This window comes from Eucalyptus grandis, chromosome 5, assembly GCF_016545825.1.
Source record: "Eucalyptus grandis isolate ANBG69807.140 chromosome 5, ASM1654582v1, whole genome shotgun sequence".
In the NCBI taxonomy this organism is placed as follows: domain Eukaryota; kingdom Viridiplantae; phylum Streptophyta; class Magnoliopsida; order Myrtales; family Myrtaceae; genus Eucalyptus; species Eucalyptus grandis.
The window spans coordinates 42,078,121-42,099,503 of NC_052616.1; the positions used below are offsets into that span (position 1 = coordinate 42,078,121).

The 21,383-nt window shown below is 40.7% G+C and overlaps 2 protein-coding genes across 2 annotated transcripts; both read left to right on the plus strand.

Annotated features, from left to right (window-relative positions):
- Window positions 1-1,408: 1,408 nt before the first annotated feature.
- Window positions 1,409-3,778, plus strand: LOC104443003. Its single transcript, XM_039313718.1, has 3 exons — window positions 1,409-2,276; window positions 2,501-2,765; window positions 2,839-3,778. Exons 1-3 carry the CDS (start codon window positions 1,409-1,411, stop codon window positions 3,776-3,778), a joined length of 2,073 nt encoding a protein of 690 aa, XP_039169652.1.
- A 14,737-nt stretch (window positions 3,779-18,515) lies between these two features.
- Window positions 18,516-19,640, plus strand: LOC104447737 (F-box/kelch-repeat protein At3g23880). Its single transcript, XM_010061442.2, has one exon. The coding sequence runs from the start codon at window positions 18,516-18,518 to the stop codon at window positions 19,638-19,640; it is 1,125 nt and encodes a 374-aa protein (XP_010059744.2).
- Window positions 19,641-21,383: the final 1,743 nt, after the last annotated feature.

Here is a 21,383-nt window from a genome sequence, read left to right on the forward strand (position 1 = left end):
TTGGTGACGATTTTTGAACATGGTGAGGATTTTTTTAACAAAATTTGGAAAGAAATTGGAATTAGACTTGAAGTTAGGACTTTTTTAGGAGATTAGACTATTATAATCATGGCTATCATTAGACTTATTTGATTAATGTGAAATCAATTTCGGCAAAAACATAACGACATATTCACTACAATTGAATTTCAATTGATTTTTTTTTTGCCACGTTGTTTATTTTTTGAAAGAAAATATTACGTTATACGAAACGTAAACACATGTAATAGGAAATTCCATGAAATTGTATTTTCAACTTTTGTAATGTGTTAGTATTATTTTGACTATTATTTTGTATTTGAGGATTTCCTATATTGTCATCTAATCAATTTCTATTCCTAAAAATTGAAATTTTATTCTATTATCAAACGGATTTTTGTTTCAGAAATAGAAATTTTGAGTCATTATCAAACGGGTTTCTTTGCTCAGAAACTTGTCCGGGGAATAGAAATCGAGAAATCAATTTCTGGCCAGAAATCAATTTCTGAAACAGAAATTTTGTCATGCGCGCCCTTAATGACCAAGTTGAGTGCTCTTTCTTCTTCTTCTTCTTCTTCTTCTTCTTCTTTTTTTTTTTTTGTAAAGGGTGCTACATACCTCTTTTTGACCTTTTTGCGAAATGTCTTGTCGAAGAAAGAATAGGGCAATATAGTCAAAATAAGTTCTTTTTTAAGAGCTGGTGCAATAAAAAATCATAAACTAGTGGCCCACGATATATTTAACCAAAATTAATTTTCCTGTTGTTAAAAATAATTCAAACCGATAAATATAGCACATTTATCTTAAAGTAATTTTTATTTAATGAAAAGCCTCAAATTAGTACCCTTAACCACAATCTATCCCCCGTTAACAGTTTAGGATTTAACGTGGAGGCTGAATTTAGGTGAGAGGCACTACTTTGAGAGCTTTTGTGAGACGAAACTTAGTTTGGTATATATGTCATTGGTTCCAGACTTTTGTAAAAGAAAAATTAATTTTGAATAAATATGTCATCGTACCAATTTAAGATTTTTAACAAAATTAACTTTATCGATTGCTACTTTAGTTACCGAGGTAAGTAAGGAATGCCCTTTGCCCAAAGGACGGATGGAAAGACAATTCCTTACGTGGGTAGCAAGTATAAACCCCTTTGAACGATAATTGGACGTTGCTAACTAAATAAACGAACTCGTGTCGCGCGGGGGAAATCAAAATTAAAGCCTGGACCGACTCCGGACATCAGAGTTGATATCAATAAAGGCAGGTTTCCTCTTTGGTCTCCGCACACACAGGAAACGAACTCTCAAAGCTCTTAAACTTCTTGGCTCTCTCTAACACTCACCAAGAACACAATCTGTCTTTATTCACCAAAATAATAAAAAATAAAAACATGGGGGACTTGCAAGGTAGCCAAATGGCGTCGGGGAACCAAACCATCACCGAGGCCAGCGCTGTCGTGAAGAGGCTCCAAACCCCGGAGGGCATGCTCGCGCTAATAGAGCTCTACGTAGGCTCAGTCGCCTTCCTGCTCCTCTTCCTTGTGGCTTTCGGTTCATTGAGGCGTCGGAACAACAATCCGATGCTCAATGTTGTCCTGTGGGCCGCGTACACTCTCTCGGGCTACTTGATAACGTACACGCTCGGGCTAATGCGCGAATCCCCGTTCCACAACCCACTGTTCCCGCTGTGGGCGACTTTCTTGATGATCTTTCTTGGAAGCTCAAACTCTTTCTCTGCACATAGTCTTGAGGACAACGAGCAGTGGAAGAATTATGCTTGTCAACACGTGGTCACGTTCATAGGGTTACTAACATTGTGGACACTCTATCTGACCACCTTGCCGTCAAGGCTGGCGGTTTTCCTGCTCTATTTCGTCATCCTAGCGCTTAAGACCACAGAGAGAGCACTATCGCTCGTGTCAGTAAGCGCATTTGGCCGGGATCGAATGACAAAATGGGTCGCGGATCATATGTCAGTAAGCTCCAAGCATCGTTGCCTGGATCCCTGCGCCGATCCCGAAACTATGAAAGGGTACAAATATGTGGTGAAAGTGAGTCGGACCGTACTCGAGAAAGTCTTTGGTGAAGTCGCAGCACCAAAGGCAAATTTTGAAACGGTCTCAGGAAATTATGAGGAGGAAGTCATCACCATAGAAAGGGTGTGGGAGTGCAAAGGGGCTCTTTTGAGCTCAAGCGGGGGAGACCGGGATGGCAAGTTCAAGGATATTTGTCTCTCTTACGCGTTCTACCTGCTTCTCCGTTTGAAATTTTGAGCTACTCATTGCCGGAAGAAGCTCATCAGAAGGCGTGGCACTTGATTCGAGATGGAATTTTTCAGAAAGAAAATGGGTATGAGAGAGCATTTCGAATCGCTGAAGTCGAGCTTACCTTTTTTCACGATTTTTTCTACACCAATTACCCCATCATTTTCCAAGCGCGCCTTTGGCAGCTGAAAGTGGTGGAGCTTTTGTGTTTGATCACAGGCACCATGGTAACAGTTGTATTCCTGATGCCCAAAACCACAAAGCCCCAAGATGTTGTTGTCCAATTGGTGACATCCAGTGGGTGGAGGGTCGACGTTCTCGTGACTGCGGTCGTTCTTATGGTATTCATATGTGTTGAGCTTGTTCAGCTCTTTCTGATGGCTATCTCCGACTGGGCGAAAGTTGAATGGCTTTGCAACTACGTGCAAAAGCAGTCGTGGCAAGGGAGCAAGCGCATCGAGAAGCTGATAGGACTAATATGCGGGTACATTTGAAGCCTTGGGAAAGGAAACTTCGCCAATACTCTTTCTCGAATCGTACAATCAGGTCCCTTCCAGATTTCTCTACCATTTCTGCAAAATCAATTTCGTCGATGTCCATGGGAGAGGTCAAAAACAAAGCGCTCCCGTTAGATTGTCCGCTGATGTGAAGAAGGCTGTGTTTGATTCTCTGATGAAGAGCAACAGGAAATTGGCGAATGGACAAACTTCTTTGATGCTAAACAACATGTCGGATGAGCTATCTTGGGCGTGTAGGCTCGAGACACAAACTGAAGTTATAATGGTTTGGCATATAGCTACGAGCTTTCTTGAGTATAAGCGGCCGTTGAATCACGATCCAAACTTCAACATAGCGACTAACTTGTCCAAATATCTTGCCTATTTGGTGGCATTCGCCCCGAGATTGTTACCTGATCACCTTTATGACACGGAGAACATCTTCAACCAAGTCATCCTTGAATCGCGGGAAGAGCTTAAGATGTGCAAGACATATGGAGAAAGAATCCACAGACTGAAGGACATCGGGGAAATACCAGAAGATACGGAAACACCAGAAAATATGGTTATACATCGGGGCGCCCGGTTGGGGGTTCAATTGCTGAAAGAGAACCAGCGGCGCATTTGGAAGATCCTGGCCGAGTTTTGGGCCGAACTAATATTGTATGTGGCTCCATCAGACAAAGCAAAAGCGCACGTCGAGCACTTAGCAAAGGGAGGGGAGTTTGTGACTCATTTGTGGGCTTTGGTCTCTCATGCCGGAATAGAGCGAGAGCCTTCTAATAAGTGGCAAACTCTCAGACGAAGCCAAAGCTGGCCCCAGCGATGCATATGTGGTATAGCTAGGGAAGCTCATTCACGGCAGCTACCTTCTCCACCCTCGTTAGTCCCCCATCTCTGTCCGCTCACACTATTTGCTCAGTCATCACATGCTTGCGGCAACCATGGCCATGGCCAGTTAGAGCTTTGTGCTTGCTGCGGCCAGGAACTTGGAGATTGAGCAACCATAGCCGCAAGAAGCTCAGAGCTTGAGGGGTCATTCCCCCTCCCCCTCTCTCTTAGTTCTTCATTTCCTTTTCATTACTTTCCCTATCCGTCTCTCAATTTTTATTTTCACTTTCATTTATGTTGTCTGATGTAAGTTGAAGACTTATTTAAGACAAAAAAAAGTTCAAGATTGTTAGGAATTAGACTTTCTATTTTCATCTATGTCGCATTTTGTACTTCTAACTTCATGCTTAAGTAGAAACATAAACCAGGTTTGGTTTTGATTGATCGAGCAGTGAGTAGGGCACCTAATCAACTAAGAATACACCAGCTCCTCCGCACTGTCGAGGTCACGCGTCAAATTTCATGATTTGATCCATATCTAGTACTGAATTAGAGGGTTCTTAGTATCCGCTTGGCTAATGAATATGCACTTAAAGTAATGGATTTATGGTTCCCAAAACTAGGAACCAGGGAGCCAATCCAATCCAATTTTGGTTTGATCTAATAGAACTGATCACTTTTTTTTTCCCACTAAAGAGTGTCCATGCACAACGAGAGAGTGACAAATCTTAAAATATTGATGAAAGCGACGATGAATGAAGAGTCATTATGCTGTAACTTGTGGTTCCTCTAGACGAGATAGTGCATAGTTCACATTTTACTATTTTTTTTAGGAAATTAAAAAAAAAAAAGGATATGTAGTTGTTCCGGACCGGACCAATTAGGTACCGGTTCCAATTTTAGGAATCAAGAATCAAATCAATACTTTGAAAAACTAGACCCAACTGACTAGTTCGATCCAAAGTATGGGCAACTCCCGATTTGGGCAATCTATTCAACACACCCCTAATATGCACAACCATTTGTTCGAAAATTTTTAAGTTAGTAAATTTTCTTTTTGTTAGGATTTAAGGTAGTATATTGAGGCATGTTTAATGTTTACAACTTTTGATTTTGTGAAATATATTTTTTTCTTTTGTAAAATTCTATCCGGGGTGAATGATTTCTCTTGGGTATGATTGACTTGTTTGAGTATGATTTTAACCTTAGTTGGCCTCACCCAAGTTTTGACAGAAAGGGTGGTTTCTTTGCAACTAAGTTTAGGACATCTGAAAAGAGAAACCGGGTTAAAAATGCCTATACTAAAATGACATGCGACATGTAACTTAACGTACAAACTATATGTCATATCATTTTAATTGAATGACATGATTCTAAAGATAGATAATAAATAATGCAACTATCCTAACATATCATACATTTCAATTTAATGACCCAAAACGAGCAATTATTAAGTGACGTGCATTAGATGAACCAATTCTATGACATGCACATGGTATATTCATGTTTTCTTTTTTAATTAAAATTTATAATTAAAAACATGCAATTCAAATTTAAAAAAAAAAAGAAATCTAATCAATTCTAGGCAATGTTTTTGTATTTTTATTCTTGAAATTCAGAATAAAGAAATTACCTATCTAAAACAGGCAATGGTATTAAAAAATCAAATCAAATTCTATCTAATTCTTTTGGATTTTTTTTTTAAATAATCAAGCAATATGATAAATATTCAATCAAATAATGCAATCCACAAAATTTATATTATCGATTTAAATTAAGAATCAGAATAAGCCAACAATCATATTTGTGTGGATAAGGGTATTGATGGAAAGTTATTTGTTTAAATTTAGAAACGGGTAAATCAATCATTGTATCCAAATAGTTATAAATATGATAGAAGATTTTCCGTGCATATCCTATCTTGTAGTTAGAGATTGGATAGCTATCCAAACACAAGAACTTGGACTGTTTTTGTAGATTTTGTGGATATGCATATTTAATTAAATATTTTACGAAATATAGCATTCACTCAAAATAGGCAATCAAATATTTCAAATAAAAGATAAGATAATTGCCTAATTCAAAGATTAACTTTCGAATTACCAAATTCGAACTCAACGTAATCAAACCGGACTCAATGGAGGTGGTTGACGGCGGCATCAACAGTGGTGCTTGTCGCAGCAGCTCGGCACAGCGGCAGGGCAGCAGGCTCAGTCACGGACGAGCAGTGGGCGTGCTCACGAAGCTCAGCCGTGGCGGTGCTCGCACGGCGGTTCAGCAAACCTGCAAAAAGGAAAAGGAACAACAATGGGTCTCTCAGGCCGAGTGCGTCGCAACGTCGTGGATGAAGAGCAACGACAGCAGGAGGAAACCTGGCACGGCGGGTTCGATTCCTGTGCGGCGCGGAACTGGGAATCGCCCGGAAGAGCGTCGGAGCAACGGAGCTATAGCTAGTGATTGCTATACGTCGCTGTCACAATTGGCGGTGATGCGAGACGGATGGAGGCTGGAGCAGCGATAGCTCGGTAGTGTTGGAGCGTGAGAACGTGGCAGAGAAAGAAGGCAAACTTCCTCCTCTCTCTCTCTCTCTCTCTCTCTCTCTCTCTCTACACTCTTTAAAGCTTTTCTACTGGGTAAGTGAAGCTCAGCGAGAAGACACACCCACGATTTCCCTCTCCCTCAATGTGGCCGTGTCCTCTCAGTTTCGCCAAGTGGAACGTCGCGAGAGCCACGGAAATCTGATTATCGTGGGCTTTCAATCGTCGTCGGAGATCATGCCTCGGCTGGACAGCAAAAACGTCGTGTGGTCTCGGGACAGCAGGGGCAGAGACGACTCAGTCGTGTTGGCTTGACGCAGCGGCGACGGCGGAATAGGGATAGAAACAGCCCGTCAACGGGCTGGGACTTAATCGTTACTTGGTTGTCGGAAGGGATCGTAGTAAGGTTGATCCTCGGTGGTGCAGCGGACGATGGGAAGCAGCGGACGACGGCAGCTAGGTCACAGAACAGCAAAGGGCGGCGCCGATGCATGGGCTCGGCCGTAGGAGGTTTCGATCTTTCCTTACAACACTCACATGTGAAGTGATGAGAACCATAAAATAATCCAGCCCACTTTTCTTTCCTGTCCATGACAATGGAACATTATTTTCGTTTCCCAATCAATCGTCCATCGCAAAGATTATGCCGATTGTGTTTTATGTGAACCAAAAATCTCGTGCAACCATCACCGATTTTCCAAATTTTTCTTTGAAAAATTTTGGCTATTTTTCATGAGCGCAGAGCTTGGCCGAATTGGTTATCACCATGGGCTTAGTCCAATTAATTCAATTAAGCTAGGGATGAACCTGAGTGGTTATCATGTCATATCAAAATTATGGCTGCCTACTTAACAGTTAACACAATTAATAAACGAATATAATCCTGAATTCAAAGTTCAAACAGCGAAACAGAAAATGACCCATGTAATCTATCTAACTAAACAATAGTCGAAACTTGATTAACAATCTGACCTATCATGACTTGTTTATATTTAGATTATTAAGTTCTCTAATAATAATCATACATGAATTTTGTTTCCATAGTGGCTACAAATTACAATTTGATCACACATTTCATGTAAACCTATGATTTTGTAAGCTTATGACTAGTTTTCTTTCAAACTTATTTGAGATTGATGACAAATAGCATATTGTAAATATGCTGTGTCGGTCATGCTAGGATTGGAATGACCCATTCAATACAATCTAATTAGTTAACCAGGGTATTCATCTCTTGTAATTTGTTGACCTATTTAACAACATGGTCATGTTCAAATAGAGTTTTTTAATAAAAAATTTTGTTGATCTTATCCCGCTCAGATTGACATACCTAGCAATCCATTGTCAACTTGACATTGAAAGACATGACCAATAAAAATGGATTGTCATCTCTGTTAGCAGTTGAATGTTTGCTGAGCAAGTTTGATGTTTGCATTCCGTCATGCAGATTTTGAGCAATTCAGAATCTTTCCCACAAGAGACTAGAGACACATTCCGATGATAAAGGATCGTGGCAGGAGGAATTTCTACTTGAGAAGTAATGAGGGTAACATTCAAGTAAAAACATAGATAACTTACTTCGACATCATGTAGTAAAAGTGTACCATCTTCAAGTCCCAAGACAACAAACTTGCCATCAGGATGCCAGCATAATTTGCCTAGAGTAAATTAAAATGATTAAGAAGTGTTAGTATTGATGACACATTAAAATGTGCAAATAAAGTGAGTTCATTGTAAACAAAAAAGAACAAAGAATGAATAATATGTTCCCATTAAAATTAACACAAGAAGAGGGAAAGATAGAGCACACACGTTATCCAACAAAATGTTAATCAAATTTTGTGGAGTGAAGCAAAACTCCATAACTATACAAAATAACTGAGAGGGATATCGGTAACTTGATAGAGGATTTCTTTGAGCTAGTAGGTCATCTAAAGTGGGGGAATATACTTCTTGTTGGTAGGCTCCAATCCAATAACTGAATCAAAAAAAAAAAATTGTTGTTCAACAATGGAACCTCAAGGTGGATTGGATGCATGAAAGCTTTCTCCAGGCAAAAATTACAAATGTAATAGTATCCACAACTTTAGTCTTAACAGAAACCACTAAAGAATTGGCTCAAGTATTATAGTGCACTCAAAACATTCTCCGTAACCATAAGACAATATGACGAGCGAAGCATTTAGATGTTTCTGGAGAAAATATCTCCTCTTTAAAGTTTTCCAGTGAGAATAGACAGCAAGAACTACCAAGGCTGGGCATCTAATCCTAAGCTCTTACGAATTTGAATTACCAAAAGATTAAGTCATATAGGAACTTAACATACTTGGACACAGCTTCCCTTACCCTCCTAGTCTCTTTGCTTTTCCCTATTCCTCCCTCCATCCCTCTCAACAAGATTGTCATACAAGTATGCAACACAACTGGAGATATATCCTACTCGAAAGTCAAACTACCACCAGCGAGCTTGTTAATCAAAATGACATGAACAAATGCCCTTCTGTAATGAGAAGAAGATAAATAAAACTTCAAGAAATACTAAATCTCTCCTTGTAGGGCATGCTCAGTCAGTAAAAGAATGCTCAATCAATAAAGAAGAGGAGTCAGTAGTAAAATTACGTTGTGAGAGTCACCATCAGAAATCTAGGAGATCTTTTTAGATGCCTGATGACATTTAGATGGTATTCTGCTGGAGCTAAACCTGCGAACTCCAAGCGGGCATCAAGCATTTCTGCACCTGACATATCTAATCTATCTAGCATAGATGGCATCCCTCCAATTCATGTTAATTATTTTCATGGACACTTTAACTGGTGTACAAAGAAGGGCAACAACTTGATTGAGAAGTCGATAAGAATCCATTGCACCAATAAATAAAATCCCTTCATTCAACTAATACCAGCTTGGAATTATTTACTCGCGGCCAAGTCATCTCTAGATTTCCACTTACATCACCATCATTCACTCTTCGTTTCTGTATAAAAGACCAACTCCTTGGATCAACATCACATCCTCATTTAGACTTCCACGCACTTGATACCTCTATATTCGTCCAATTCTCTATCGAACGCAATTCAAGCTAGATTGGCACTTACAGTGGTCCTTATGGCGAAAAAGGAAGAGTAGCGCATTTAGGAAAAGCTAAAGAAGTACAACAAGATAAGGCCAATGACTCGAGGGGCACACCAAGCCATCATTGAAGAAACGAACTTTCTCGAGTCTAAGCAATACCCAAGAGAGATTTGTCCACAGCCTCTGCCAATTGAAGCGATGAAGCACCCACACCTTCGTGTTATCCATGACCATGGCCAACAAAGCCTTCTCGGGATTCAACTCCGCTATCTTCACCTGCCAGTTGAAAGAAATCTAACCAAAATCTCACCAACCGAGTTGGAAAACAGCCTAATAGGAGGTCGCAAAAAGAACGCCCGAACGACAGCCGAACCTGAGAAGCCAAAGCAGTTCGTCAGAACTGAAGCTGAAATGGAAGCACGCACGGTGACCCTCCTCCGTCGTCTCCATTTTCCAGAAAGCTCCGCAAGCAGCCGGCAAACGCAGTGTACATGCAGGCTGAAGGGTCCCGGCCCGCCAGACTCATGGGACGTCACGTTGATGCGAATGGGGTGAATTAATTATTGAAATGTGATTTGGAATAAGGAAATATGACCATCTTCATTTGCTTGAATGACGATTATCACGTTGATGCAAGTGAAAATCCAAAAGCTTTTCTTTGACCCGAACCAGACCGCCATAAAGCCCAATGTTTTAAGCTATCGCATGAACCGACAAAAGCCCTGACTTTAAAAGATCCAATATATTCGGTTCGAGTTAGGTTGGTTTGGGTATTTTTGACACCCCTAGCTAATGGGGTCATCGCGCGTGATATTTTTTAAAACTTAATTTGTAAAAGGTCAACTTAATCAATGAACAAAGGGTAATGAAAGCTTATTGGAGAAAACGCCAATATGCTTGCTGAATTTTTTTACTATATATGTACTAGTAACTTTATTCTATGAAATTCCATATGATCTTCTGAGGGATAAGAACACTAATAGTGTCATAATTGTCATAGGGCATTTACTTGAGTGATATAATTTTTTTCCACTCACTTGAGTATCACATCATTGTAAAATCGTTCATTTGAGTGATTATTTCAACAATTCGTCCTAGGTGGCTTTTTTACTTAATTTTATATTCCAACGTGGTTTTCTAAGTCTAATGTTTTGTCCAACATGGCGAGTTTAAAAAATGTATGTATTTCTCTCCTCCTCTCTACATGCTTCCTCTACAAGTGATAATTTCTCTCTCTCTAAATGCTTTGTCATACGATAACATTTCTCTCTCCCCGAAAGCTTCCTATATGAAAGTTGTAGACCCCATAGAAGAAAAAGCTTCCTCTCTTCCGTGCGTCTTCTGTCTTCTTCACTCACTCTCTCACTCACTCACTGTCATCTCTAGGGGTGTGCAACTGAATCGGGTAAACCCGGTTCCCGGACCAACCCACCCGGAAAACAAGGTCGGGAACCAATTTCCGTTAAAACTGGTCCGAGAACCAGTCCCCAAAATTCAGAACCAATTTGAACCCGTGCGAGAACCGGTTCCGAGGAATTACCCACCCAGAACCGAATTGACCAGATCGATTCGGAACCAATTTGAGAACCGGTTTGTAAGCCAACCCAAAAGTCCAAACCCTAATTTGTTCCCCTGTTTGAGAACCGAAATGTATGCCTTATTGTCGACCTTGCAACTTCACTGGTTGCTGGTGTCATGAGGAGCCGAGTGGCGGTGCTGGTGCGTGGCGGCTCCACAAGGGCAAAGGCGATAGCGACAGAGCTTCGGGTGGTCAAGGTGTCGGGTTGTCACGGCCACAGCAAGGGCGACGAGTGGCGGTGCGAGCTTGCGGGTGAGGGGGCTCCAACGGTGCGCGGTGGTGCAACCGTGGCGACGCAGGTGCAGCGGTCGGCGGCTGTGGTGTGCGGAGGGAGCCCGTGAAGAAAATGAACAGTGCACTATTCTATTTCTTCTTTTTTCTTTTCTTTTTTTCTTTTCCCCCTGCTGGCTTGTCAAGTCTCCCTCACATCGCTCTCTCTGCTACCCACGTCTCCTCTGCCTCCTAACCTTGACCTTGACTCTCAGGCTTTTCCTTCCCTTTTTTTGTGTTTCTTTTTTCAAAGGAATGAAGAAGGCCTCCCGCCGAGTAATCCCAAAAAAAAAAAAAAAAAAATGGAGTTGTCAAGCTGTCTTAACCTAACCTCAAGTAAATCACTTAGGGTTTGACTAATGCATACGAAATTAGGTAGAAATTTACTTATTAATTACGCTTAATATTTCAATATAAATTAGAAGAATTATGTTGTTTTCTCACGTATTAATATAAAATTCAAAATTGTATAGGATGAGCGGTTGCAAAATAAGTTCCAATATAAATAGGTAACCTAGAACTGGACCAGAAAAACAGGGTGGGTCGGATACAAGGTTCAATGCAAACAGGATCGGATATAGGGTCCAAAAAAGGAGAACCGGTTATAACAGGGTCAGGTACAAGGTCTAGGTCTGGAACCTACCCACCCCGACCCGATCACCCCTAATCATCTCTCACTCACTCAATAGAGACTAAATGCATGGGAAAAGGCTACAATGTGGAGGGAGAGATCAAGGCTTGGTACGTGACGAATCTTGTTGGACTTCATAGCCTCGATAGCAAAAAGCTTGACCTTTATCTTGGTTTTTTTTTTAATATAATGGTGAGCCGTTACTCTTGCTTATTCTCCCCATTGCAAAATTGATAAAGTGTTTTGGCCCACTTTGAGGTATCAGGGTTTGGTTAGGGTCAAGAAGAAAAGTTGAATCATTCACCAATTTCTTTAAAATAGGTTAGGATTCTTTTACTAGATGTCTAAATAACGTCGTTTGCTCTCTCAATTGCTGACTTCATCTTACTGGCGAGCCACATCATATGATTTGTTCTTAATTAATGCCGTGTCAAGTTTTCCAACAAGATAAATTGCCGATAATACTCAAGTGATCAATTTTAAAATTTATGATATTCCAATAAGCGCTATACGAAAATTTTGACACTCATAGTATTCTTATCCCAAACTTCCTATAACATGCCCTTTACTTAAGTATTGTAGGAATTTTTATCTCGCCTCATGAGTTAGATTTATGTATCCATCACTGTAAATTTTATGTATATGCATATACATTAGATTGTTTAATGATTTGGAGACCAAATATTTAGGTTATAGTATAGCTTCTTGGCTTTGAGAACGAATCAAATGAATTTGTAATATTAATTTGAATAGTCCAAAAAATAATAATGTAACTGCTATATTTCACCTAAAGTATGCATTAGTACTCTTCCCACAGGTGTGTAAACTGTAATAAAGCTAAATAAATGCCTACATACTTATAATAAAAGACAAATGCACACATACATGCATGCACACATTTGAGGAAAATGAATGATTTTAAAAACATATTTCTAAAAATGGTCATTTATCTCACTCACAAAATAAATGAACAAAAAAAAAAATTATTGTCCACAAAAATGCTTACCCATAATTTATCGTTATAATGGAAAAAAAAATTCATTGGTAATTATTTCAATAATATAAATGATCATTTTTAAGAAAATATTTTCTAAATCATTTATTTTTTACGAAAGAAACAGACCCTTAAATTGACAATTTACTATCCAATGGACTATAATTCCTTAATCTCTATTATTCTAACTATTGTCCCATTGAAAGGGTCACCCTCATGTTTTGTGAATACATATTCAATAAAAAGACATGAATTTCTTTTCATTTTGCTTCAACTTTAATTTGTTAACATAATGTCTAAAAATGGAATTATTTATAAAAAAAAAAAAAAAAAAAACTTGTTTTCGTCAATAGGAACCTTTAAAAATCACAATTATAATTGCATGTGCTTTAATCCAAAGATCAATTCTACTTAAATGCAAATGACATTCAGTAAATATGAAATTATAGAAAGATTAGCAGATAGAGGCCGTTGGGGGTGTTTGGGCCAATTTAGATCAACACCCTGGCCCTTGTGGTTTTTTTTTTTTTTTTTTTTTTTTTTGGTTAGTAAAGCACGAAAATATATTAATACGAGTAACCCACATAAACCAATGGCTATAGCATCCGCACAGAGCAAATTCATGAGAGGAAAGGGCAGAAGAAGAGCCCAACTACGAGACAGAGAAGTTCTATTATGGGCCTTGCAAGCCCAGTCGGCTGCCGCGTTCACCTCCCGTCGACAGAACCCTAGCGATAGATGAGAGAAACGGGTTAACAGGAAGGCTGCCTCAGAGAAGAGAGCGCGAATCGTCCATGGTGGCTGTGTTCGATGATTCAGCGTTTCCACCAGAGTGAGATTATCAGATTCCACCAGAAGCTTTGCATATTGGAGCCCCTGATCAAGAAGATGCCGAAGCGTCACGGAAAGGGCTTGGATCTCCACCTGCATAACGGAGGACGCAGCTACGCCTTGGGAGAAACCATCGGTAAGTCTGCCCTAGTGATCCCTGCAAATACAAGCTATTTTGCCTTCAGTGCTCCCCTGTTGATAAGATCCATCAATATTAATCTTTAGAATGCCTGGATCTGGGGGACGCCAGGGATGTTCCTTGTTTTGACCGAGAGAGCCTTTTGTGTGCAGGAGAGCCTAGACAACCGATCGACCTGGGTATGAGTCGGTGCTGCCTCTACAACCTGGATCGGATCTGGAAAAGTGCCTCTGAAAAGGAAACTATTCTGAGCTCACCAAATCTGCCACGGTACATTAGAGATAAGTGCCAGTCGAGATAATCGGTTGTTATGTCCGACAATGGACACAATCCATGAGTCCAGACGGTGAAGATTGTTGGGATTGATGGGGAGACCGATCTAGGGGTGAGACCACACCCTGTGAGTCCATGAACAGAGTAAGAAAAGATGTTCTAAAGATTCCGGGACCTGATTTTTACACAGTGAGCAACAAGGGCTATCAATAATATGCCGTCGATGCAGGTTGTCTCTTGTCGCTAAGGAGTTGCTGCAAATGGACCAAAGAAATATGCGGATCTTAGGAGCTGCAGGCATCTTCCATAGGTTGCACCAAAACCAGGTAGGAATTTGATATGATGTAGAAGCACCAGTTGATAGAATATCTAATGTAGTCTTAGTGATTGCATGATATGTTGATTTGACCATAAATGTGCCCTGATTAGTTGTTGTCCATATGAGTGCATCTCTGGTGAAAGTAGGTCTGATCTGAATGTCTGTGATTTGTTGAATGATTGGCAAGTCGAAAAATTTGTGCAGTAGATCGATCTTCCATGAGCTGGTAGACTGATCAATAAGATCAGCTACTAGTAGGGGTTCTTCCTAGGCCTTTGGTCCACCTAGAATGCCCATAGGTAGCCATCTATCTTCTATGATGTTAATGCATGTTCCATCCCCTACTGACCAACGAACGTTGGTTAGAATAGCTTCCCTCCCACTCGAGAGACTCTGCCAGCCCCAAGATGGGCGAGAGCCCTTAACAGCTTTAAAAAAATGGAGGAATGAAAATATAAACCTCTAAAAAAATTTCCCCATAAAGATGAAGGTTGTTGAAGAAGACTCCATGCTTGCTTGCCAAGCATGGCTTGATTGAAACGGCTCAAATCTCTAAAGCCTAAACCCCCTATTTCCTTTCGATTCTGTAGCTCCTTCCAAGACTGCCAATGAATTCCAGACTTGCTTTTATCATTGTTCCACCAAAATTTAGCCATACGTTGTTCAATAACTTTGCATAAGGAAATAGGAATCTTAAAAACAGACATGGCATATTGAGGAATAGATTGAATCACAGTCTTAAGCAAAACTTCCTTCCCTCCCTTAGATATGAGTTTCTCTTTCCATCCCTCCAATTTCGACTAAATTCTACTCATAAGCCAAGAAAACATATCCCTTTTAGAGCGTCCCCAATCTGTAGGTATCCCTAAATACTTACCACATCGCTATAAAACAGGTACCCTTAATTCACAAGCCAAATTTTCCTAAAGAGAAATAGGACACAAAGGACTAAAGAAATGTGGCCTCTTTGACTTCTTCAAGTGTTACCTGAGCAAGAAGCATTGCATTCATTTCTGCATTAACCATTTGTGGACACTGCTGTAAAATCTGAGCATAACAGCGAGGGCCTGAAGTGGTATAGAGCTGTGAAAAATAATTGGTAGTCATGTCTTTTAGCTCTCCGATCCCGAACCCATTGCTGATGTTCATCATGCAATACATTGATACGATTACGTTGCCGTCTTTGAAGTGTAGTGGCATGAAAAAATCTAGTATTGCGATCTCCCTATTTTAACCAATTTATCCGAACGCATCGCCCAAAATTGCTCTTCCTTCTGCCATACTTTCTAAGGTTCCTCTTGTAAAGTTCATTGTCGTGATTGATTCGATGAAGTAGGATGCTGATTTGTCATAATTTCTAACTGATGCTCTAATTCAATTGCCTTTTGTCGGTTATGGGAGAATTTCTTACGACTCCAAGTGGATAAAGCAACAACAACTGCACGAAGCTTGGCTGAGAGAGGAGAGTCCTGCCTCGAACTAGAGTGCCAAGAGGTTTGAATGACTGAGCGACAGTCAGGATCCTGATTCCAGAAAGCTTCAAAGGTAAAATGCCTCTATCTTCGAACCGCACAGGGTATAGTGTCTAATACAAGTGGACTGTGATCTGATCCTACTGCAGGAAGAGCAAAAACTTGAGCATTCGGGAAAGTAACGCGCCATTCAGTAGTACACAAAGCCCTATCAAGACGCTCCTTGACTAATGCATCCCCATCTCGGTTATTGGACCATGTGAAAGCGCAGCCATGAGTAGGGAGATCCAACAGGCTACAATCATTGAGAACATCTCGAAATGAAGACAGACGGTAAGAGTCAAAGGTGCCTAGATCCCATCTTCTCCCAACGGTTTAGAATTTCATTAAAATCACTGAGGCAAACCTAAGGTAAACCATTGTAACTGCTAAACTGCTGCAAAGTCTGCCAAAGAAACTTACGCTCATGAAAAACTGCAGGTGCATGAAGACAAGTAACCCGCATGGATCTGCCCTCCGAGATATCCTGGCAGATAAAGTCAAAAAAATGAGGATTGGAGGTAATGTCTGTCAACCTCAAGCCATCATTCCAAAAAAGAGCTAGGCCACCGGTAGAGCCAACAGGGCTGAAAACTTGAAGGTGCTGAAAATGCAAGGTACGTTGCAAATGAAACAAAACTTCATCGCCATTCTTCATTTCCATCAAAAATATCAGGTTGGGCTTTTCTTTAGCCACTAGGGCTTTTAAAGCTTGGACTGTCAGGGGATTGCCCAAACCCTGACAATTCCAACTGAGAAGTTTCATCTTTGAACAGGTGGCTGTTTAGGGCCAGCCACCGTCGCCCACAAACCATCTTCACCCTCCTCTACAATCAGTGTATCCAACAAGAGAGAATCATCATAAGCTACCGGATGTCCTCCAGGTATGTCATATGGAGTATAACGTCGTGGTTTTTTAGCAGGTCCGGTTTTTATACTCTGATGAACACCTTTTCCTTTCTTTGCTTGAGGAACCGAGATCTGCATTTGCACTCCTTTGAGCTTTTCGTCAGCAAGAATTAGAGCAGTATTAATATTGTGGCTAGTCGAAGAAGCAGAGCCTGGTATAGCTAGTGGAGGATTTGTTGTTGCTTTGGGGGTAGGTGGTGGTAGACGAGGGATAGGTTGAGCATTGGTGGGAGGCGTTTCAGGTATGGTTTCCTCCCACTCCTCCTCCATAACTGACTGTTCATAATAGAATTTCCAGTAAGGGCTATGTTGCTGTACTTCTGCTTTTAACCAGGGGCCATAAGGAGTTTTCCCAGAGTCAACCATCATATTCTCCTCGAAAGGTACTGACGGACAGGAGTCGGTATAATGGCCCAAGCGGCCACAGGAGTAACAATAGTGAGGTAACCGTTCATACCTGAAATCCAGCCAGAGAGTTTGCTTTTTGAATTTAATTAGTCTACCTACCTTCAACGGTTCAGATAAAGACAGCTCTACTCTTGCTCGGCCTGCTCTCAGAGTGGAACCAGTGACAAAATCCGATTTTACTTGCAGAACATCACCAACAGTATTGACTGCCTTGCGAATCATATCATCCGTACAACATTCTAAGGGTAGACCAATCACCTGGACCCAGAACATACAGGTAGAGAAATCGTAACAATGAAGAGGGGTGTTAGCTACCCAAGGTTTAAAATTAATGAGATGTCCCGCAAATTGCCAAGGTCCTGTTTCTAAGATTCTCTGTTTTTCGGATTGAGACCGGAATTTGACTAAATAAATGCCCGCTTCTCTCTGCAGTATATCAACTTGCTCCGACCTCCATGCCCTCTTCAAGACCGATTGAAAGGCTTGGAAATTAAAGGAAGGATTGGAAGGGACTTTACCGATTAACGTTAACTTGCACTCCTCAACTGCTTCAGGTGCGGGTTCAACATGCCATTCGTCAATTTCCTTTTCAGAACATAATCGGCCCAATTTTTGACAGAGGGCTGCAACTCGATATGCATCAGGATCCTCATCGCAGGCCATTACAAGAGTGGGGATGTCGCCTTAGAAGATCAAGGTCTTAAAAGAAGAAAATTGCGACATGCAGAGGAGAAAACTAAATCCCGTAAGGCAGGAGGAAAGAGATGCTGCAAGTAGACACTGAGGGGAGACTGGGTTAAGGTGTGGAATGGGGGTACACTAGATAGAGCCTGGGATGGAAGAAGAAAGGAAGATGATGAGGAATTGCAGCTTGCATGGCTACCGCAAGATGAGCGAGACGGAGGAAGAAAACAGATTACAAGAGAAGAAGAACTCTACCCCACTGATAGAGAGAAATCTCGACAAGACGAGAGAATTCAGCTCACACGTGCAAATTGAATTGGAAATATGGTGTGAAATTTCACCTGGCCCTCGTGGTTAAAGACCGTGCAAATCACCAATGTGATCACTAGAAAATGGCTCTAGGAGGTCTTTGTGTGGCCTTCAAGCTTGCCTCAGACAGCCACGAGACATAAATGGATGAAAAGATCTGCTTTCGCTATAATTCTAACACAACTAAATTATGCTCTGACATTGAGATTTCTTTCCCTTTCTTCAAACTTTGAGATTTGTTTCCCTTTAAAGATCAATATATAAGAAGTCTAGGGTTACAAAATTGAACCTGACGGACAAAATAAAGACTAAGTATGGTGAGCAATGTTTAATCCTCTTTCTAGAGATTAGAACATTTAGATCTCACAAAAACTACTCTTCATCCGATCAGAATCAACTTTGGTTTAGAGCTTTTTGTCTTGATTCGCCTAGCTCCAAGGATGATGAGGCTGGAGAACAACCTCCCTCATGAGATAGTCCTCGAAATTCTCAAGAGATTACCTGTGAAGCCTCTCATGAGATTCAAATGTGTCTCCAAATTGTGGCTCTGCACAATTGAAGATCCTAACTTCGTGGCCATGCACTTGAAGCACTCCACTTTGAGTGGCACGAATTGGTATATTCTTCTTACAGATTGGTACTTTTCTCGCGATCAAAGAAGCTCTCTGTATCCACAAAAGTCTCTTACACTGGCTTCTCAGTCAGAAATCGAAGTTCCATTTATTAGCCCAAAGGGCTATTATGGTGTCGTAGGTTCATGCAATGGATTGATCTGTTTTGCTGAGACTAATGCTGAAGATCGCATTCAAAGGATATTTTTGTGGAATTTATTCACTAGAAAGCATAAGGCGATTCTAAGTTCGCTTCCAGATTATCCGTTTGTTGACATGTATGCTGCTCATATGGTTCTAGCATTTGGATACAGCGATAGGATTGATGACTACAAGGTTGTTAGGATTACTTATTTTCCTGATAAATATGGAAGATACTTGGGCGAAATAGATCCTAAAGTCGATGTATATAGCCTTGGTACGAATTTGTGGCGAACAGTCCAATTCAATTTCAAGTGCGAGCTGAGCCACTTTTCGAGGGTCTCTTTCAATGGAAATTTGCATTGGCTATCGATGGGTGTCGATGAGGACCGTCGCCGATCTTTTAGATCAATTATCACATTTGGGGTAGCAGGTGAGGTCTTCAACGAAATGGCATTGCCAAAGAGCTGTTTCATTGGAATCACGTATAATCGTGCTTACCTAGCAGAACTTAATAGCTCGTTGGCGCTGCTAATTAATCGTAGGGACCTGATAGGTCGATCTTACGAGAAGTGTTACATTTGGGTTATGACTAAATATGGCGTGCCTGATTCTTGGACTAAGCTGCATACCTTGGATCTCAATGAAGGAGTGTCAAGATTTCACGGCTTCACAAGAAGTGGCGAGCTTCTTATGCAAACGTACCAACATGAGCTGATTTCGTGGGATCCTAGTGTGGGACTGACCCGACTCCTTCAAAAATTGGGGAGATTTGATCTAGTAACTATGGTGGAGAGCCTGGTTTTCCCATAGGAACAAAATTTGTCGTTGCTTTACTATTGTAGACAAGAAGATTAGATGTCTCGATCTAATTCATGCCAATTATTAAAGAATGATGAGAACCAAGATACTTATATCAACTTGTAATTCCTGCTTCTTCATAGGCCATATTCATAACTGTTTGAAATGCAAATTGAATAAGGTGCCTCGAGACAGCTGACAACTTTAGCATATTGTTTGAATGTTAATGCAATACTTGGAAAGCTCATATTTGCTTTGATTCACTTCTATTAATGGCAAGAATCATGATTCATGTTTTCTTCGACGGTTATAAAGACAACCAGATGCCCATCTCCGACCGTAGTAATTGTTATGTACTAATTCGACTTGCATGTAGAAAGAGAGAAGCCGAGTTCTTATTGCTGGAGAAACTTAATTCTTGTAAACTAAATATTCCAGTGAAGAAATACTCCATTGATCCTCCAAGCGTCTTGAAAGCCTTGTGTGCGATAGTTCTAATCGTATTAGGCCGTCGCAAACAACTCTTCTTGAGTTTTCTAATACCTTTGTCAGACAATAAATCCACCCCTTACTCTGCAAGCTGAGGACGGCACGCTTCAAATCAGAGACTCTCCTGTATCCATCGATTACGTAGTAGATGTTCGCACGCCAAAATCGTAATGATGCTTTGATGAAGCACTTATTTAAAATGTCAAATGCAGATTGCACTTCCACCAACATCCCCCGAACAACTAGTATTCCTGATGGTTGATGTGAAAGGCTTTTAACAAGCTTGTAAAATATTGGAAGATTGAAGCCGATGCATTATAACAGAAGCTGTGACTAGACCGACATTATTTCATCTTACTCCCGTGAGGCCAATCATTTCAGTATTGGACATGGATTCTAGAGATACGCATTCAGCAAAGGGTATGAGAAAACCTTCTTGAGCTTCACTTATACAAGTCGAGATTAGGTGCTTGAAATGCTTTGCGACCTAGTGAGAATTATGTCGGTTTCTCAGCATGGAGGATGTTCACATGGTCCGGGGGTATCAAGTTCAGTCATAGGCATAATTACTAGGATATTGTTATGATAATGAGAAATAATTTTCTAATGGCACCTTTCCATTTTAAAAAGAGATCGTGCCTTCCTTGCCTTTCAATTTCTCAAAGAAATCGGTTAAATTGTTTAGCCTGTTTATTTGAGAAATTTGGAAGGAAAATCTTCATTATTGGGATGACAGTGAAATTCCTCAAGGGATAAAGACAAAATAAGGAAAATGATTTATGTGGAGAAGACCAACAAGATACCCACAACAATATGAAATTTATCATTATGTAACTATTCACATAATCACCAATTGAGTGACCATAATTGAGAGCTCACATCAAGCAACCATGGCCTCGAGCTTCATGACTTGAAGCTCAAGTGGCCATGGCCATCACTAGCTCAAAGTGATGCAAGCCTAGGGGAGGCTTTCTCAAACAATAGGATCGGGAGAGTGACTCGCACACAGAAACAGGACAAACAGGAATTTCAGCACTGCGTAAACTCAGGAGAATAGTCGTATCTTTGTCGATACAGATCGGATTGACCTGATTCCAAAGCCAAATGAACAAAGACTTCTGGATCTACAATGTCTCTGTTTAGGGTTTTCTGAAATAATCACTGTAGAATGGTCGAAATTGGGTAGGAAATAACGAACAGAATATAAAAAGATAGAAACTCCGTTGGTTGCTCTTCTAGGCCTCTAAGGACGTTGAGGGGGCACCG